At 45.3% G+C, this 18,308-nt stretch overlaps 2 protein-coding genes across 2 annotated transcripts; one reads left to right on the top strand and one right to left on the bottom strand.

The window, feature by feature from the left end:
* Positions 1-1,063: 1,063 nt before the first annotated feature.
* LOC101768796 (probable serine/threonine-protein kinase At1g01540) lies at positions 1,064-4,947 on the top strand. The gene is made up of 7 exons (XM_004985840.3): positions 1,064-1,949; positions 2,594-2,698; positions 2,809-2,931; positions 3,802-3,972; positions 4,066-4,195; positions 4,279-4,488; positions 4,574-4,947. Exons 1-7 carry the CDS (start codon positions 1,216-1,218, stop codon positions 4,661-4,663), a joined length of 1,563 nt encoding a protein of 520 aa, XP_004985897.1. The 5' UTR covers positions 1,064-1,215; the 3' UTR covers positions 4,664-4,947.
* A 9,217-nt stretch (positions 4,948-14,164) lies between these two features.
* LOC101768393 lies at positions 14,165-17,780 on the bottom strand. Its single transcript, XM_004985839.4, has 4 exons — positions 17,566-17,780; positions 16,894-16,951; positions 14,661-14,722; positions 14,165-14,576 (listed from the first exon to the last, which is right to left on the bottom strand). The coding sequence occupies exons 1-4, from the start codon at positions 17,650-17,652 to the stop codon at positions 14,469-14,471; spliced, it is 315 nt and encodes a 104-aa protein (XP_004985896.1). The 5' UTR covers positions 17,653-17,780; the 3' UTR covers positions 14,165-14,468.
* Positions 17,781-18,308: the final 528 nt, after the last annotated feature.

Genomic DNA, 18,308 nt, shown 5'->3' with positions numbered 1-18,308 from the left:
ATGTTGCAGAGCTAATACCAGGGCCGCACCGGAGATTTTTGAGGTCCTGGAGCAAATCAAGAAATGGGGTCCTATATATACTATAGTAGTGAAATACAAATAATCGAGATATATTTACATGCTTTTTCCATACAAATAACTGCAATATGAAATCAGATACTCATGTTATAGTATTAAAGGGTGAATATTACATACCAATATCTTCTTAACCTCTAGTTAAAGTCTAATAGTTGGGGCTCCTAATTTTTGAGGGCCCGACTCGATCGCTCCAGTTGCGCTGCCTAATGTACGGGTCTGGACCCGTTTGGCATTTGCACGTGATATACCACATTGGATTTTGGCATGGATGATGACAAATCCTAATTTGTTTGTTTATTCCGAATAATACTGCTAGTATCTGTGAGTTTGCTTTTGTACAGTTCGCCGGCTTTATGTAGCCTTTGTCAAGTGCCAACCGTATGACACGTCAACATAAATAGCAGCCAGGTACCTAAAATTGATTCTAAAAAAATCCAAAGTCTATCAATGATGGTACAGTAGTAGAATAATCACCGAGGATCGGAGGACGCAACGTCGTTTTCGTCGGCCACCAAGATGGGATAAGAATTGTCATTAGCTAATCATCAATCAGTGCCATGACCTTTCTCTAAAGAACCAAAGCGCGCTACCGATTTGCAGCACAATAATTTCGCAAACCAAAGGAAAAAAAAGGTTTGCTGCTGCTCAATCTTCGCGAACTCTTCAATACTCCTACTGACGAGCCCATCGAATGGATGGAAGCAGAGCTTTCAAACAATGTCTGTCTCAGAAAAAAGATCAAATTTCAGTGGCGCTCGCACTAAGGGGAGGGACCTCGCACGAACCTCACTGTCACTGGGTCAGCGTGACAGTAGGGCCCACCTGTCATAAGAAGCGCGCCGATAAAGCAACCCCAAAGCTAACGGCCACCGCAGCACACTACCCCACACCCCCGCGGACAAATGCTACACCCACCCATCAAAACCTCCCCCAACACGCTCCCTTCACCCTTCGCCTTCATCTCTTCTCACTCTCTCTCTCTCTCTCTCTCTCTCTCTCGGTGGCCAAGCGGAGTCCGTCGCATGCATATGTAAGCAGCGGCAGGCAAGAATCCAAAGCCAAAGGGGGGCTCTCTCTCTCTCTCTCTCTCTCTCCTCTCTCCTCTCCCCTCTCTCCGTCTCATCAGCTTCGGCGGCGATGGCGGCGTCGGCGTGGAGGAGGCTGCTGGCGGAGGCGCCGCCGGCGCCGGGGCATCACCGCAAGCAGGGCGACGCGCCGTCGGACTGGAGCGCGGGGTACCTCAACGGCTGGCTGTCGCAGCAGACGCCGGTCTTCGGGCTCCGCCTCTGGGTGCTCATCGGCATAGCCGTCGGCGCCGCCATCGTCCTCGTGCTCCTCCTCATCTTCGTCTGCCTCTCGCGCCGCCGCCGCCGACGCGACGAGGTGCTCGCGGCCAACCTCTACCCCGCCGACACCAAGCTGCTCAAGCAGCACCTGCAGCAGGCCACGCCCACCAAGGACATCCAGGAGATCGTCCGACGCCAGCAGCAGCAGCCGCAGACGCCGCCTCCGGCGCCGCAGCCCGCGGTGCAGCTGGCGAAAGCAGAGCCGCCGGTGACGCCGCCGCCGCAGCACAGGGCGCAGGTCCCGGTGCCACCCGCGCGGAAGACGCCGGGCAGCGGCATGTCGGCCACGACGAGCGGCGGGAGCGAGCGGGACGGGGCCACGCCGAGGAGCACCGGGAGCGCCGCGGGGGCGCCGGAGGTCTCGCACCTCGGGTGGGGCCACTGGTTCACGCTCCGTGAGCTGGAGGAGGCCACGGACGGGCTCGCCGAGGAGAATGTGATCGGGGAGGGCGGCTACGGGATCGTGTACAGGGGCACGTTGCACGATTCCACCATGATCGCCGTCAAGAACCTGCTCAACAATAGGTGATAATTTGGTGCCTTCTTTCATGGAAAGTTCTTTGCCTATTTTGCTCATTTCATCTTTCAGATTGGATGGGGGCACGAATCTGTTGTCTTTCGATTCATGCTGGTTTGAATTTTGGTTTCGTCCCCGAAGATTGTGATTTGTGATTGTCCCCTCTTACACGATTGTGATTGTCTTTGTCTCCTGCTGCGTGATTTGATTTGGAAGGGGGGAAAAATCTCCCCCTCTGCTGGTTCTTTCCCTGAATCGGGTGACTGCGTGCCTGAGTGCGGTTGAAACATTTGGCGGTCCGACGAGTAAAGTTTCTGCAAATTTGTGGATTGGGATGTGAATTCATGTCCTATTTCCAATTGAAGAAATCCACTCTTCCTTCACCTGTGTTTGCTCAGATTTTGGTCTTGCAAGTTTGCTGCTCTTGGGATGCTTTGCTGATGAAAGGTTGGTTTGTGGGGCTCAAGAACTTTCAAATTGCTATAATCATGACCTCTCTTTCTGTGTGCCCACGTCCATTCGATTCTTCTCGATTTCTGTGACACAAATTTGAATAGGGCACACTTCTCTATGATTATATTGCCGTGTCATTTCTCACCCTTATTTCATCCTGCCTTCTGATAAAATTCTCATTTTTTAACTGCTACACCAGGGGCCAGGCTGAGAAGGAATTCAAGGTGGAGGTCGAAGCAATCGGTCGTGTTCGGCACAAGAATCTCGTCAGGTTGCTTGGCTACTGCGTAGAAGGTGCTTACAGGTACAATGCAATCTTTTCATCATTCTGTAACACCTACTCTTCTCAGTTTAGATTCTTCTCAATCATGGAAGCTGATTCATATCAGTATATCACTGTCTGTGCTTGAACAGGATGCTTGTGTATGAGTATGTGGACAATGGTAATCTTGATCAGTGGCTTCATGGTGATGTTGGGGAAGTGAGCCCACTAACGTGGGACATCAGGATGAACATTATGCTTGCAACTGCTAAAGGGTAATGCTTCTGTTGGTTCTATTTAGTGCTATTGCTTAATTTGTTCTTGGGTTCATATTTTGCCGAGTGTTGTATACCGGTTAACTTGTGTGGACGGAATTAATATAGTGAGCAAATATAGGCCAGAACAATTTAGAATTTTAGATTTTAGGAGAGCTCAAGCCTTTCAATTTTTTAGCTAGAATTTGAGAATTGCACTTGTCAAAAGTACTCCAACAATCGATGTCACACTATCTGAGCTGGCATGATTAGCTATGTTCTGTTACGGGTCATGCATCTTGGTTGGGGTGATGGAGCCTAGTTAAGGTGAGAGTTTGTTTTCGATGGAACTCTGTTGCTTCACTATACTACTAGTTTGTTAGGACCTATTACTTGTCATGCGCACATTCCCTTTTAAGAAGTTTGAGAAAGAGACAGTCCATTGTAACCTATGTCTGGCATATCGGGAAAAAAATAATGTTTTTCCCATTATGCATGATACTCTTTTCATTATGATCCTGAAAACAATTCCTATATCCAGCCAGTTTCAATACAAAGAAAAAGGTGTAAATATCCTCAGGACACGGCATGTGCTTATCTTCAATGGTTCTTTCTTTTTTGCTTCCTGTTGCCAGCTTGTGCTTTATTTTATTCAGAGCACCAGGGTTGTTGTGATTCGTCCATAGGCAGTGGAACTGTTTGTAAATGCTTACACTGCATTCTTGATATTCTGTTTACCTGTCAAAATCCAACTCAAGCATCATGTGCACTAGCAAGCATCTTTGCCTGGAAGCAATATTTAGCTTTGGTTAAACAACCACATCGTTTTTTTATAAAGTTGCATATGAGGGTGAAATATCCGAAAACTGACATACAACTTCTACATACCAGGCTGGCCTATCTTCATGAGGGGCTGGAACCGAAGGTTGTCCACCGTGACATCAAAGCTAGCAATATTCTTCTTGATCAGCAGTGGAATGCTAAAGTGTCGGATTTTGGGCTCGCGAAGCTATTGTGCTCAGAGAAAAGCTATGTTACAACCCGTGTTATGGGAACCTTTGGGTCAGTAGTTAGACTCCTTCCGTACATATTGCTACTCAATCGACTGCAATGAAGCTAGATCTTGTCATTACTGAACTGTTTGTATTGTTGCAGTTATGTGGCACCTGAATACGCCAGCACTGGGATGTTAAATGAGAGGAGTGATGTCTATAGTTTTGGTGTACTTATAATGGAGATCATCACTGGTAGATCTCCTGTAGATTATACAAGACCAGCTGGAGAGGTTAGTGTAGTTGATTTCCTTATAACTTTCTTTATCCAGAATATCAAGGTTCGGCAAAGCTGAACTCTATCATGTCTGTGCAGGTGAACTTGGTTGAATGGCTCAAGACCATGGTTGCCGAGAGGAAAGCGGAGGAAGTAGTGGACCCTAAGATGGCTGAAAAGCCTTCTCCCAAAACACTAAAGCGGGCACTGCTCGTTGCGCTACGCTGCGTCGACCCTGATGCCAACAAGAGGCCTAAAATGGGGCATGTAATTCACATGCTCGAAATGGATGACCTCCTATTCCGAGATGTATGTCTGAACCCTTAGCCATTTCTTTCGCCGTTCGTTTACTGAACAGTTGTAATCACACTGCCAATTACATTGATGTGTACAGGATAAGAAGGCCGGAAGGGAGGGTTCAGACAGATACAGCTCCAAGGAAGATGGGAGCTTCAGCAAGCGTGAGCACCATCGGTACAGATGATGAACAGCAGCGCGATACTAGAGCGGAGTATGAGGTTGTATGGATTGCCACTAGAGAGTAGCGACATTAACCATGTTCCCATTACATTCTTTCCCCTCTTGTTCAATCTCATTGCTCTTTGGTTGTATTATATATATGCGAGCACCATTCTGTTAGGACACTTGATACTTGAATCACACACACAAGTGTAGCAGCATGGTGCTGTGACTAACATGTCCCCAGCCAATACTTGCAGTTTTAAAGGCAAGGAATCCAGCAAATGCAAGTACGGTTTTTGTCTACTCTACTGCATCCTGTTCAATCCACACCGGTCGTCCATTCCTGATTCCTAAATGCTTTACTGGTTGGTCACTGGAAGAATAGCTGATCCCTTCTTCTTGTAGCTTACTGGTTGGTCAGTGCTTTGCTGCCTGCACATGAGGTCACATGCCACTGCATCACACTTTCATTCATTCATTCACCCTGCATCTGATTAGCCTTTGTTTGATTAGGGTCGCCATTAGCAAGCAGGTTGCGTGCAGATGCTTGCAAATTTGTATTATATTCGTCTGGCAAATGCCTTTGTCCAGTATACCGCATCTGGGTCAGTTCTTGTCGCTTCGGCTTGTCTTTACCCTTTACTACATGGGTGAGACTTTGATCAGCTTTGATTTGAATAGTTTTTACCGCGCACCAGCTCTGGATCTGGAAGCGCTTAATTATAACTAAACCTGATCGATCACTCACAGTCACAGAGCTGATTAACCTGGAAAGCGGTTAGATAGATCATATTGTCACGTGAGCAAGAGCAATCGATGAGAAACTTGAGGATTCCGTCTGTGCGATGCGATGTAGTGACATGTCATGCTGCAGGTCTGACCATCGCGTCCCCTGTTGAAGAATTGGCAGCGGAGAAGTCTCTTTCGTTTTCAACGGCTAGCTCGGAGTTGCTGTACTTCATAAATGTTCAGACTTGAGAGAGAGGGACGCATAAAGAATTCAGAAGTGTCATGGATGAGTCCAAAAACAACGGCCTGGAAGCCGACTGGATCGAGAAGAGAAAGCAACAGGAGCACGCAACACAGCGAGAGGTCTGGAATTGCTGGGCTGGCCACCAGCGAATTCTTTCCACTGGGAGGGACTCTGTGATCCTGACGTGCTCGTCCCTTTCGCTCATTTAACCCAGGGATAACAATGATGGTAAGTAAGTAATTAACATGGGACGTCTCCCTGATTTGCCGACGTGGCTGACACTAGACTCGTCAGTCATCACCCACAGCAGATGATAGCCGACAGCATAGGACCAGTAGTCGACGTCCGATCCGTGGCGCCATGCGATCTACGTCTTGTAGCAACCTGTGACTGTCCCCGAGACAAGTGGCTGGAACAGCATCTTGAAGCATCCAAAATTCCAAACGGCAAGCACACCTGTGAGCTAGCTGGTACTCCGTAGGACGGAGTGAGCTGAGTACACAGGAAGAGGATATATATCTCCTCACCTCACCGGAGCTCTCAGGTTAGTGCCGGATTGGCAACTGGAATCACCACACCCACATGGAATCTTGGGTGTTGTGTTGACATGTTTTGGTGGTGGCATCTGGCATGTGATCCATGGAGGAATCGAACGTTCGGCCCTGGTTTCTCTGGTGGTCTGCCGCGTCCAACTCCAACGGCGACCCGGCCGCACAGCCAGCTAGCTGGAGAGCAGCCAAGAAATGGATGCCGTGCACGCCCGGCTGTCCCGACAGAGACGCGCACGCCGGCCGGCCTCGGCCACCAGACAAAAACAACCCAAGCGGATGTGTGTGTATCCCAGTGGGATCGCATCGAAATCACGGGACGAGGACGACGGGGCCGTTCCGGGTCCCAGGCGCCTCCACGCGCAAACTGGGACAAGATGGAGACACGGGTAAGGAAAAGAAACGGAAGGCGACGCGCGTGACCACGGGCTCTATTTTGCCTGACGCAGCATCGATCGGCAGCGCGGCAGTAGGATAATCTGACAGCAGAAGACGGGATTATTACCATCAGAGGGCATGCAATCATCACCGTCAGCCTTTCAAAAGCTGCTGACGGGTCGCAATTATCGCACGGGACACCGTGGCTGGCTGCATGATCAAAAGGTACAGGAGAGACCAGGGCTAGCATAGGAGCATGGGCACATTCGTATTTTTTCAGAGAATGAACAAAGTGGCTGCAGTCCAGCAGTGCCATGTGAAAGGTCACGCACTGAGCTATCTTATCTTTCTTGAGGTTGCTATGTACATTGTACTGCATAGTCTACATTCATGCATGTAAAGCTATCGAAGGTCAGGGATCAAGAGGAGTAGAGGACGGGGGCTTCAGCTGCCATGCCGCATACAGGTTGCAGAGACGCTGGGGAGGACAAGCACCAGCTGTGGTTCAGCTTCTTGCGGTTTGACGGGCTTCCAACGTCGGCGACAGGGCCCCTGGGCTGTTTGTTGTTGTTCTCTGGGGAGCTAGAGTTCAGGACAGGATTAATTTAAGCATAGATGATGACCCAAAGATAAATAAAAAAGAAACAGTAAATGTAATTACTAATTAATTACACCAGGCAAACTATTAGCAGATAAACAGATTCAGCCTTTGGAGTTGGGCACCCAACAAGTCTTTTACATCAAACCTTTTGCATCAAACAAACACAAGACACACCATAATTTTATTTCTAGGCTACTCAAATCCCCATCGTCAGCTGAAACAGTTGCTATTTCTATGTGTTTTCTTTGGACAGAACATGATTGCATATATTCCTTTAAACCAAGTATCCCCTTCGTTCCATGAAAAATGTAATTTTAATTTTTTTTTTCAAATAGATTAGCAGTGGTGACAAATGACCATAGATGTCTGGCTTATCCTTCCTTCGTTTACACAGCATACATGAAGTAACTAACAAAATTAGGTGCGGTGCAACGTGCAAGTCAATCACGGCATGCAAGTTAATTGACGGAGATAAAATTGGTTAGGCAGCAAATAAATCACGGCTGCATGCATACAGTTGTCGTTTAAAAACAAAAAATAAGCATGCAACTAATGGTAGTGGGTCCCACTTGTGCTCAAATGGCTAAAATTGTATTCTTTTGTGGGTTTTTTAAATGGTGGAAAAATATATTTTTCATCCCTTAAATATTGTAAAAGTGTAGCATTCATCCCTTGTATTTCGTTTGGTGCAGATCAACCCCTTAACTAACTATACCAGTGCATTTATCATCCCACTATAGTTTAACAATAGTTTAGTATCCTATAACATCTGCTAAGCCACGTCTAATGTTGAGTCAATCGTTATAATAGATCGGTGTGAATCGGTTCCGTTATTTTTTCAGATAAATTTTTTATGGGATAGGTAATTTAGAGGATTTACTAAATTTTTTGTGAGCTTTATATCTTCGACTCAACATATTAGATTGCTAAGTAGGGATTAATCAGATGATTACGCGGCATAAATTGTCATTAGATGGCACTAAACCGTTGTTAAACTAAGGTGGAGATGATAAATGCATCGGCTTAGTTAGTTAAGGGGTTGATTTGTACCAAATGAAACATGAGGGATGTATGTCGCACTTTTACAATACTTGAGAAATGAAAAATACACATTTCTCTTAAACGTTAGGATTGCACTTTTCATGTACGGAGGGAGTATCTGATTGCATATATGTTTCTCTAAACCAAGTATCCTAACTGTATGGGTGGTTCACAGGCTAGTGCCCACAGCCAATCCAATGATCGGTGAAAGAATATGTACATATACCGAACAATGAGAGACACTTGACAAGCTAATCAACCCATGCTAACCCTAAGAGGCTAAGACATAGGAGAAGGTGGCATTGTACATGGTGGCGTCGCCGGTGATGGAGGAGAACAAGGAAGCCTTGCCGCCCTCCATGGTGCCGCCGGGAAAGGAGGACGAGATGGCCTTGCGGTTGGACGCGGAGATGTGGAAAGTCAATCCAGGTGAACCCCCTTCCCTCCGAACTGGCGGCGGCTTTTTAGGGTTTCATTTACGGGAGGGTCGGTGCGGGATTCACACCTACGGTGACGTCTCCGAACGACGGCCGAGTCTGCACAAGGGTGGTGCCGGCAGCGCATACGTTGTAGATTTGTGGTTTGGCCTGGCGATCTTGTGCGGGCGTTGACATGCTACTGTTCCACGATCTGATCACGTTTTAGCTTTGTATATAATTCTTCTTGCCTAAATTTGCTTGAGTTTTGTTTTGCCAGCGGCCATGTTGGGTAATGGTGGAGTCATCTTGGTGCTATTTGAGATGCCCTCTGGATTTGCTCTTTTCAGCTATGATGGAGTCAAACTCTTCTTACCAAACGCCATCCAGGTACTGCTTTGATTGTTTCATTTCATTTGTTTTACGCTTGTTTCCTATCTTTGTCGTTGACCTAATTTTTCCACATTCTCCATGGCATGCAGAATATCTGGGGACAGTTTGTCATGGAATTTATGGTACAACATGATAGCCCCCCTTCTCTCATTCTTTTTGTTATTATCTATGTTGCTTCTCTCCAATATAAATTGAGCAGCGATCTTGCATCTATTCTTTCCAATGAATCGAAAAATATGAACACAACTAAACAACTTCCTTCTGTCATTAGTTATTTAATAATTTTTACAGACTACAATCATACGGAACGCATGCAGCAGCAGCATGTTACTTAAAGGATCGATTAGCATACGCAAACTAGGGGTTATTGGCATATGTCAATGTTTAAATAACTGCTAGCTCAGGATGATATATAGATAGCCTGACATGGTAATGGGTACTGCGACCAAAGTTGCCACAATGGTCTTTTTTTTTCCAAAAAAAATGCATTGCATTAGCGTAGCACATAAACTTATTCAGAATTGCGCCACTATTATTGAGTACTTCAAACAGTCTATATCTTTACAACCCTCATGATTGAGACACATAGTATAATGCTTGGTTAGTGTTGCGCGCTGTTGAAATATGTAATGCATACTTGGAACATTCTAGAAGATTGTGGAGATCTTAAAAGACTAACTTTGCCATGTATAAGGATAATATCATGCTAAGGTAAGAAGGTTCTAGAAAATTGAAGAGAATGCATGAGCCACAGTTGCCATGCTTCATGATGAAGTGCAGAATACTCTAAAACTAGATATTTTAGCATGATAGAAATATAATAAACTAGACAAGGATGAGGAGGGTTCTAGAGTTAGGATATTTTGAATGAAAGAGTGTGGAAGTTGCCATATGGCAACACCACAATGATCATGAGCACCTATAAATAGAGGTGCTCCCCTCTCTCCTAACCATACCATGGCATAGAGTGGCATGTGAGCCATAGGTGACGAGATGGTAAGGTTGCCATGTAGTGTAGTGGTGTCATTATAGGGTAGCCACATAAATAGTATAAGAGTGATTGTTGTATCAAGTTGTGAGCAGGTGAATAAAAGATTTGGGTTCCCTTGTATAGAGTTGGTCTCCCGTGTTGGTGTCGGTGTGAAGGTCTCCTTAGAGTAGTGTGGGTATAAGGTCCACAGAAGAAGTGGTGTCACACCACTTTGGTACCACTTCTAGGGAGTCGGTGTCAAGGTTTGGTCGCCGATTTCTCAACAATTGGTATCAGAGCTAGGTCAGGGATCGTCATCGGGAAGAGTTTTGTGGTGAGTGCGGGGTTATAGTGGTCAGTGCAGTTGTTGGTAGGCGCAGGGCGCTTACATTGTTCGGTGTGGCACCGAGAGGCACTAAGGGGAGACTCTGCCGAAGATCACAGTCCAGAACTGCGAAGGAATGTTGGTCCGGGACTAAGCGTAGGTGATGCTGGGTGTCATTTGAGATGGTGGATCTCTTGAGCGCAGGTTGCATGAGGAGGCTCAATAGCCACAACTATGGCTATTGGCAGACCTGCATATAGTCCTACTAGATGGGTCAGGACCTATGGGAGGTCGTAGCAGGCACCAAGAAAACTCCTCCACCGAAGGAGAACGCGGAAGCCTTACGGAAGTGGCGAATCAAGGCAGTCAAGGCTATGTTCGTGTTGACGACGACGATTGAGGAAGACCTGGTGGAGCACATCAGATATGCAGAGACACCAAATGAGGCTTGGGAGACATTGGCGAAGCTATTCTCGAAGAAGAATAAGGCACGATTCCAGCTCCTAGAGAAAGAGCTTGCATGTATCTCACAAGGAACTCTGAGTATTAACAAGTAGGGTACTATACATAACTACACCCGAGGGGAGATATCTCAGCTTGACTCGGAGGACGAGATCAGCGATACTCAGATGAGAAGGATCATCATCAACGGCGTAAGACCTGAGTACAGTGGGTTATGGCTACAGTGAGTGGATGGTCAGTACAACCACCCTTGGTGGAGCTGAAGAAGTTATTGGCTAATCAAGAGGTATTAGCCAAGAAGATGGGTGACATCACTTTGGAGAAGAAGGATGAAGAGGAGGCACTCTTCATCAGGAAGATGGGTCCACTGAGAGGCCAAGGAGAGGCGAAGAAGTGGACACGAGGTGATAGCCGTTGCCCAAAGAAGAGCATCTATTCAAGGGGAGCTCAACAAGAGAGCAGTGACGAAGATGACGAAGAGTTGGTCAAGAACGAGAGGAGAAGAAGAGGTGAGTGCTTCAACTATGACAAGAAAAGGCATCTTGCATGGGACTGTTGGAATCTACGGAGGCACTCACAAGGAAACATGGCTACAACAAAATAAGTTGTCCTGAGTGGGTGGCTAAGCGAACAAGAGTGGGATGCTGAGGCCGTAGCCACAATTGAAGATGATGGAGGTTACTTCATGGAAGACTTGACAGAAGGTGAAACTCCATCAAATAGCATTAAAGAAGAAGAAGAAGAAGAAGAGTGGGATGCAGAAGGTGGCTTCTCCATGAAGGTGAGAGATCCAGATACTTCAGAAGGATTCATAGTATTTGGATGTGATAGTGATGAAGATTGGGAGGCTCTAAGCGACAAGGAGGAAGATATTAAAGATGAAAAGATAGAGCCTAGTCTTTATGATGATGAGGAGCCACAAGAGCATAGTGAAGATAGACATGGAGCATTGGTGATCCATGAAGATTTGGAGGAGCATGATAAGGCGAAGAAAATTCCAGAAGGACGCAGTTGTGAAGATCTCAGGTATGACAATGCTTCATCGGCTAAAGTTATGTTGCCTTTATACAAGGAAGCATCTAGAGGACAGACAATTAGAAGGGTGAAGAAGAAAGAAAAGATGCATGGATGCATCAAGTCTGCGGGGAACCTCCAACTGAAGACAGAGGCATATGAGTTGAAGGAAGAGAAGACCATGTCACGAGTGTAAGTGAAGAAGAAGATTCGTAATGGCAGAGCGCAGAAGATCCAAGGGCAACGACACGCAATGGTTCGACCGCCCGAGATAAGTATGCATTGAGGGGTAGTGTTGAAATATGCAATGCATACTTGGAATATTTTATAAGATTGTAGAGATCTCAAGAGACTAACTTTGCCATGTATAAGGATAAGATCATGACAAGGTAAGAAGGTTCTAGAAAATTGGAGAGAATGCATGAGCCATAGTTGCCATGCTTCATGGTGAAGTGTAGAATACTCTAAAACTAGATATTTTTCATGGTAGAAATATAAGAAACTAGATAAGAATGAGGAGAGTTCTAGAGTTAGGATATTTTGTATGAAAGAGTGTGGAAGTTGCTACATGGCAACACCACGATGATCATGAGCACCTATAAATAGAGGTGCTCCCCTCCCTCCTAACCATACCATGGCATAGAGTGGCATGTGAGGCATAGGTGAAGAGATGGCAAGGTTGCCATACAGTGTAGTAGTGTCATCGTAGGGTAGCCACATAAATAATATAAGAGTGATTGTTGCATCAAGTTGTGAGCAGGTGAATAAAAGATTTAGGTTCCCTTGTAGAGAGTTGTTCTCCCGTGTTTGTGTCGGTGTGAAGGTCTCCTTAGAGTAGTGTGGATATAAGATCCACAGAAGAAGTGGTGTCACACTATTTTGGTGCCACTTCTAGGAAGTCGGTGTCAATGTTTGGACGCCGATTTCTCAGGCCTGGTTTGGTTACATGTGCTTATTTTTAGCATCCATCACATCGAATGTTTAGATACTAATTAGGAGTATTAAACGTAGACTATTTACAAAACCTATTACATAAGTGGAGGCTAAACGGCGAGACGAATCTTTTAAGCCTAATTAGTTCATGATTTGACAATGTGTTGCTACAGTAAACATTTGCTAATGATAGATTAATTAGGCTTAATAGATTCGTCTCGCCATTTAGCCTCCACTTATATAATGGGTTTTATAAATAGTCTACGTTTAATACTCCTAATTAGTATCTCAACATTTGATGTGACACGTGTTAAAAATAAGCAAAGGGAACCAAACGCCCCCTCAACACACGCTCTCTCTTGTTTGCTTATGTATATGAATGATTCTGAGCACTCTTTTTTTTTTTATTATAGGGAATCTCCTGCCTATATAATGATGAGGTGATGGAGTAGACGTGGGGCCTTAGAAATCAAATGCTGTATTTATTGCCTGATGAAAAATCAAAGGTGACTGAGGATCGCCTCCCGATGTGCGAAGGGATGAGACTTGTCCTGAATCGCTATGGATTCGATGTCAAGCCAGAGATGGTGAGCTCATTACCTCATTTCATGACATAAAATGCTTTGCACCTGAGAGTTCCTTGTGTACTTGGGAGCCCTTAATTTTTACTGGCTTAATTTTATACAATATTTTAAGAGCCTTCTGCTCGTTTTTTAATTAATGATGTACCAATGCTCCTTATCCAGGTTAATAAAGATATTATTGAGACGACTGGCTAGTGTATGAATGTGATTATAATGTGAACAAATATGCTGAATACATGCACTATGCTGGTGAACACCTGAAGAAGATATCTAATGTTGACGTTGAGGATTGGGATTTACTCAAACTGGCAACTGCGCTTATGATTGTATCTTACCCTAAAGGTGAACAAATTGTAGCTTTGCAAATATGCTGCCAGCTTGTTACTGAGTATCTTTTGGAAATTTATCATTCAATTAATGGCTCAAAGTTTGTTTCTTTCAGGTTTTTGGAAATGACTATCCAACATTGCTGAAAGATGCACCTAAGTATAAAGATAAACTCCGTGAGGTGGCTTGCTTTAGAGTCTACAAGGAGATGCTGTGGGCTCGTAAAATAAGGTCTAAGGCGCTACGGCAGTTGGCTGCTCTAATCAGAATGGCCCGTGAAGACTATGAGGCTGAACAAGCGATGAGGAACCATGAGTGATCCAAGATCACTTAGCTAGGCCCCGAACCTTCCAGCCGGCAGCCCAGGAGAAATTCAGAAAGTTGGAGTGCTACTAAGGTGTCCGGCCAGTATTCTTATTTTGTGTGTTCTTCTGTACTCGTAATGACTGTAATTCAGACTTGAGATGAATCAGACTTCTGCATGGCTCTCTGCCTGTGGTTTGCTATGTCTGTCTTTTTAGTCGACGAATTTCACCATTCCTACCCAGGGCACGAATATATACAAATAGTGTCTATATTTTACTAAATTGTACGGAGTATTGCATAAGCAAGAGAAAAGCGGCTATCTTTTCATGCCGAACCATCCTTTTTCTTTACTAAAATCTGTCACTAAAATGCAGCCACCAGTCGCTAACAAATAACAAACCAATGTTGGAGGGAAAGGGGGGAGGTTGTTATGTACATTCATGCATGTAATGAGCGTAGCTCTTTGGATCAAGAGGACCAGGGCTTCAGCTGGCATGCAGCATGCAGGTTGCACACGGCATTGAGAGACGCAGGGGAGGACAAGCACCAGCTGTATTCAGCTTCTTGCGTTTGACTGGCTTCCAACATCGGCGACAGGGCCCCTGGGCTGTTTGTTGTTGTTCTCTGGAGCGAGATTGTCAGGAGCTGCTCTCTTTGGCCTCAGCTAGAGTCCAGGACAGGATTTAAGCATAGATGATTAGATTCCATTGTGATGTGGCGTATATGCAGCCTTGATGGAACAGCTTACCTTCTCCTCGGATTTCTGGTAGAAGTGCCTCAACAGGATGTTCCTGGGCTCTGTTGTTATCACTGCAATCCCAGGGCACGATTCATCAATTACTGAATTCAGGAAGCAGAAAAATACAACACCAGGTAGATGGTTTTGGTGCAGTGGAGAAGAGAAAGGAATTGGGCAATCTATGACAATTTTAGAGGAAGTTCATGAGTGCCTCAGAGGAATTAAAATTCAATAAAATGAAATAATAGAAAGCACTTGGTCAGCCTGATCAAATATGAAGTGTAGCATATCTATAAACGAATGCAGTCACATAAACAGAAAACACACATAACTGGCAGATATATTGGTTAAAGAAACACCAACGATTTTTTTATTGAGTGTATCTGCCAAAACTTGGAAATTAACTTGGCCACATACAACTTCCACAATGAAATAGACAGAGAAATAGAATCTGCCAACAACTTTTAAGGAATCAACTCCATGACTGTAACATCTAGGCATGGTACTTAATAAAATAGTTCAGAGTTAAGTATCCCTCCAAATGATTTAAATTGTTCACACAAAACTTCTCCAATAATATTTCATCGCCTCACCAGCCCCAGGAATGGCCGAATGGGCACCTAGTATGCTTTTATCTATCAGTACCTTTTGCTCCTTAAAAAGAATAGTTTGTTTCTATCTTTGATCTTTTTTTTTGGTACACTTGGTCAGCAGTGCACCATCAAGTTTTCACCAACATGCAGAGGACATGGCTGAGCCAAAAGGCCTGGATGCAATAAGGACTTCTTCTGGTTTTGTGTCGCCTGGTAAATGTTTAGGGTGAGATGTAATAGAAATTGACAAACCAGAGTGTTTAAGCCAACAACCTAATCAGTTTGACCATTAGTTTACTACTACTCTCAAGGATATCGCAGTTCTAGCACTCTATGTGGATGGCATTTCACCTGGACGGCTCCAATGGCGTTTAACTGGCATGTTGTTCCATCTTAAACACCAACACCCTTGCTCCACCCTCGCCTTTGAACGCTACTTACCCAACCTTTATTCATCTTCCTCATGCTCCAATATCAATATTCTTTCGGGCACTTACCATATAGATCAGGGCAATGGTTCTGAGGGATCTAGATGTCTGAACAGAAGGCAAACCAACTTGGCAGCAATATAGATAAGCTACACATGGACATACCAAGAACTCTGCCTGTCAGCCTGTGTTGTTTCAACATAGCCCGGATAAAGGAGGAGGGGGGTTGTGATAGGCTTGGCGAGCCAGCATAAAAACCCAGCCACTCATATGGAGATCAAACCCAAGAGAAATACTAATATGCTGTTAGCCAATGTGTTTTAGTACAACTAAGAAACATACCTTCATAAATTGGAATTTCCTACTTAAAAAAAACTTGACCATGGGAAGATGAAATCCCCCATGCTTTGTTTCAAGAACGGGAGTGCAAAACTGTGGCTGACCGGGAAACTCGATGAAAGCAGAGGTACACACACAAACATTTTGCAAGCACCCAGTTTCAAGCCTAGGTGGGTGGCCTCCTCGAACGGGGACTGTACCAAGCGAGTATCAATCAGTTCTCAGAATTTCCTAATGTAACAAAAAAAGGTTTCCTAATTAAGTTTGAATGTAAACTTTGGTGAGAAGGGGCAGTACCTGGGCTTTTTGCAAGAAACAAACAGCATTTAATAAATCACATAAAGCCTGGTACTACTGACAGTTGCAGCTGGTAAATTGGCAAGTGAGGCAAGTAGTGCTATACTGCGCCATGGTTAAGACAGCTACTATTGAAAAAACAATCATAGCATTCAGCTGCTGATACTAGTGGCAGCGAGGAACTTTTGGACTATAGGTTGGGGAAACGTAGCAGAGGTCATCATTTGTGTAGGATAAGGTGTTCAGTAGTTCAGTCATTATGGCTGGTATCACTCTTTGCGACTTGCAGCACTCTACCCTGAGGCGCAAAATGTTTGGAGAAACATGCTCCGTTCCTGAAAGATAAGAGAGCCATCTACCTACAGAACTTTCAGTTCAGACCAAACAGTTCAGGAGACCTATTTTGCAACACGGAGCTTACATAGTACGACAATACGTAGAAAAGAAATTGTCGGCATAATATGAAGTTATGAACAGTAATTACATGGCCTCAATTGCATGCAAGTGGACAATGAGCAAATAAAATAGGATACATTTAAGGGAGCAGCACACGAACGTTGGTTCGAGAACATGGAAAGGTGTTACCTTGATTGGGAGGCGGATCTGTCCTGTGAGTTGCAATGTAAGTGGCTGGTGTGACATTCTGATGAGATACACATGGAAAGGGGAAAAAACAGTCAGCATGAGGTCAACCGAATATATCTTTCATAGTATAAGTTCTCACTTGTCAGCATCAAGCTCAGTCAAGAATACAAAAACTAAATAATAGCATTAGGGCCACTCTAAATGGATATATATATGTGCCATATGAGCTGCTGGTGATGGAGTACGATTAGAAACACAAAAAGAACCACCATCAATCGATAAGTACAACATCAACTGAATCTTATCAGGGCAGCCATGACAAAACCAAGACCTAACTGTTTGGACAGTATGCAGAAAATTCACTGAAACTGAGCCGGGTCTCTGGCAGATGAACTAAAAACAAACATCGATACCCTCTTTCTCAAACCATCCATACTGTGGTTTCAGCAGAATCGAACCATACGACCATTGATTCATGCTCCCTGCCTGAAAGCAGTACAAAAGGAAGTTTTTTATTGTGGATACAAGAGTCCACAGATGTCACTGACCAAGCACCAACCAATACCTCCTAACTAAATATTCAAGCTTATGCAAGATCATCAGGAACTATGGAGAGAGTCAGTGCGGTGTATTGGAGACGAGATCGCCAAAGAGGGGGAAGTGCTGACCGACCGAGGGCTGAGAGGAGGGGTCGGCCGGGACGAGCTGGCTGAAGTTGCGCGGATTGTACGACGGCCACCCACCGAGAGGGCTCCCCATCTCCACGCCGCCGCCCCTCTTGTTCCCCTGGTGGTTTGTTGAGCCGGAATCGCCGCGCCGTCTCTAACTCCGGCGAAGCTCCCCTCACATCGTCTTCCACTGGTGGTTAGCACTTTTCGTTTTCTTTTTTTTTCCACCTCCCTTTTTGGGAGAAAAAAAGAATCTTGTTGCGGCCCATAGCGCTATCTGGCCCAGACCGGCCATACGCTCGTCAGTGCGTGGTCGTGGCCCAACTTGGACTAGCAGGCCCACGCTCCTGATCGCTGAACGGCCACGGCCACGATCATCTGAACTCCGACGGGGTCAAAGAACGGGCGATGGTTGCCTACTTGCCTGTAAAACCGAAAAACAAGATCCGTGAAGGACCTGTGCGTGTTCCTTGGCAGATATTCGGCTGCACTTTTTTCGGCCGGCTGCGGCAGCTGCAGCAGCCCAGCGAGCCAGCCACTCGCTGTGTTGAACGCTGACTGTAGCAGCAGCAGCGCAGCAGCCAGCACTACCGAACAGGCCATTGCTATTTTAGATTAAGAATCTCCATTAGCGGCGATGCTGGGACGTTGACAGGTATCCAGCTATAGCATGCCAGGCATTCCATCTGCGAACAGTTGTTGGGGGGAATTCTGATTCGCCACAATTTGTCCTAATGGAGCATACAG

This window comes from Setaria italica, chromosome IX, assembly GCF_000263155.2.
Source record: "Setaria italica strain Yugu1 chromosome IX, Setaria_italica_v2.0, whole genome shotgun sequence".
Taxonomy (NCBI): domain Eukaryota; kingdom Viridiplantae; phylum Streptophyta; class Magnoliopsida; order Poales; family Poaceae; genus Setaria; species Setaria italica.
This window is presented reverse-complemented; position numbering and strand designations above follow the sequence as displayed.

Coding starts and splice junctions, on each gene's coding strand:
- LOC101768796 (XM_004985840.3), top strand. CDS start 1,216: ATGGCGGCGTCGGCGTGGAGGAGGCTGCTGGCGGAGGCGCCGCCGGCG. Junction 1,950..2,593: donor AAGAACCTGCTCAACAATAG/GTGATAATTTGG, acceptor CTGCTACACCAG/GGGCCAGGCTGAGAAGGAAT. Junction 4,196..4,278: donor ATACAAGACCAGCTGGAGAG/GTTAGTGTAGTT, acceptor ATGTCTGTGCAG/GTGAACTTGGTTGAATGGCT.
- LOC101768393 (XM_004985839.4), bottom strand. CDS start 17,652: ATGGGGAGCCCTCTCGGTGGGTGGCCGTCGTACAATCCGCGCAACTTC. Junction 16,952..17,565: donor ACCCCTCCTCTCAGCCCTCG/GTCGGTCAGCAC, acceptor GTATCTCATCAG/AATGTCACACCAGCCACTTA. Junction 14,723..16,893: donor AGATCCGCCTCCCAATCAAG/GTAACACCTTTC, acceptor CTGGGATTGCAG/TGATAACAACAGAGCCCAGG.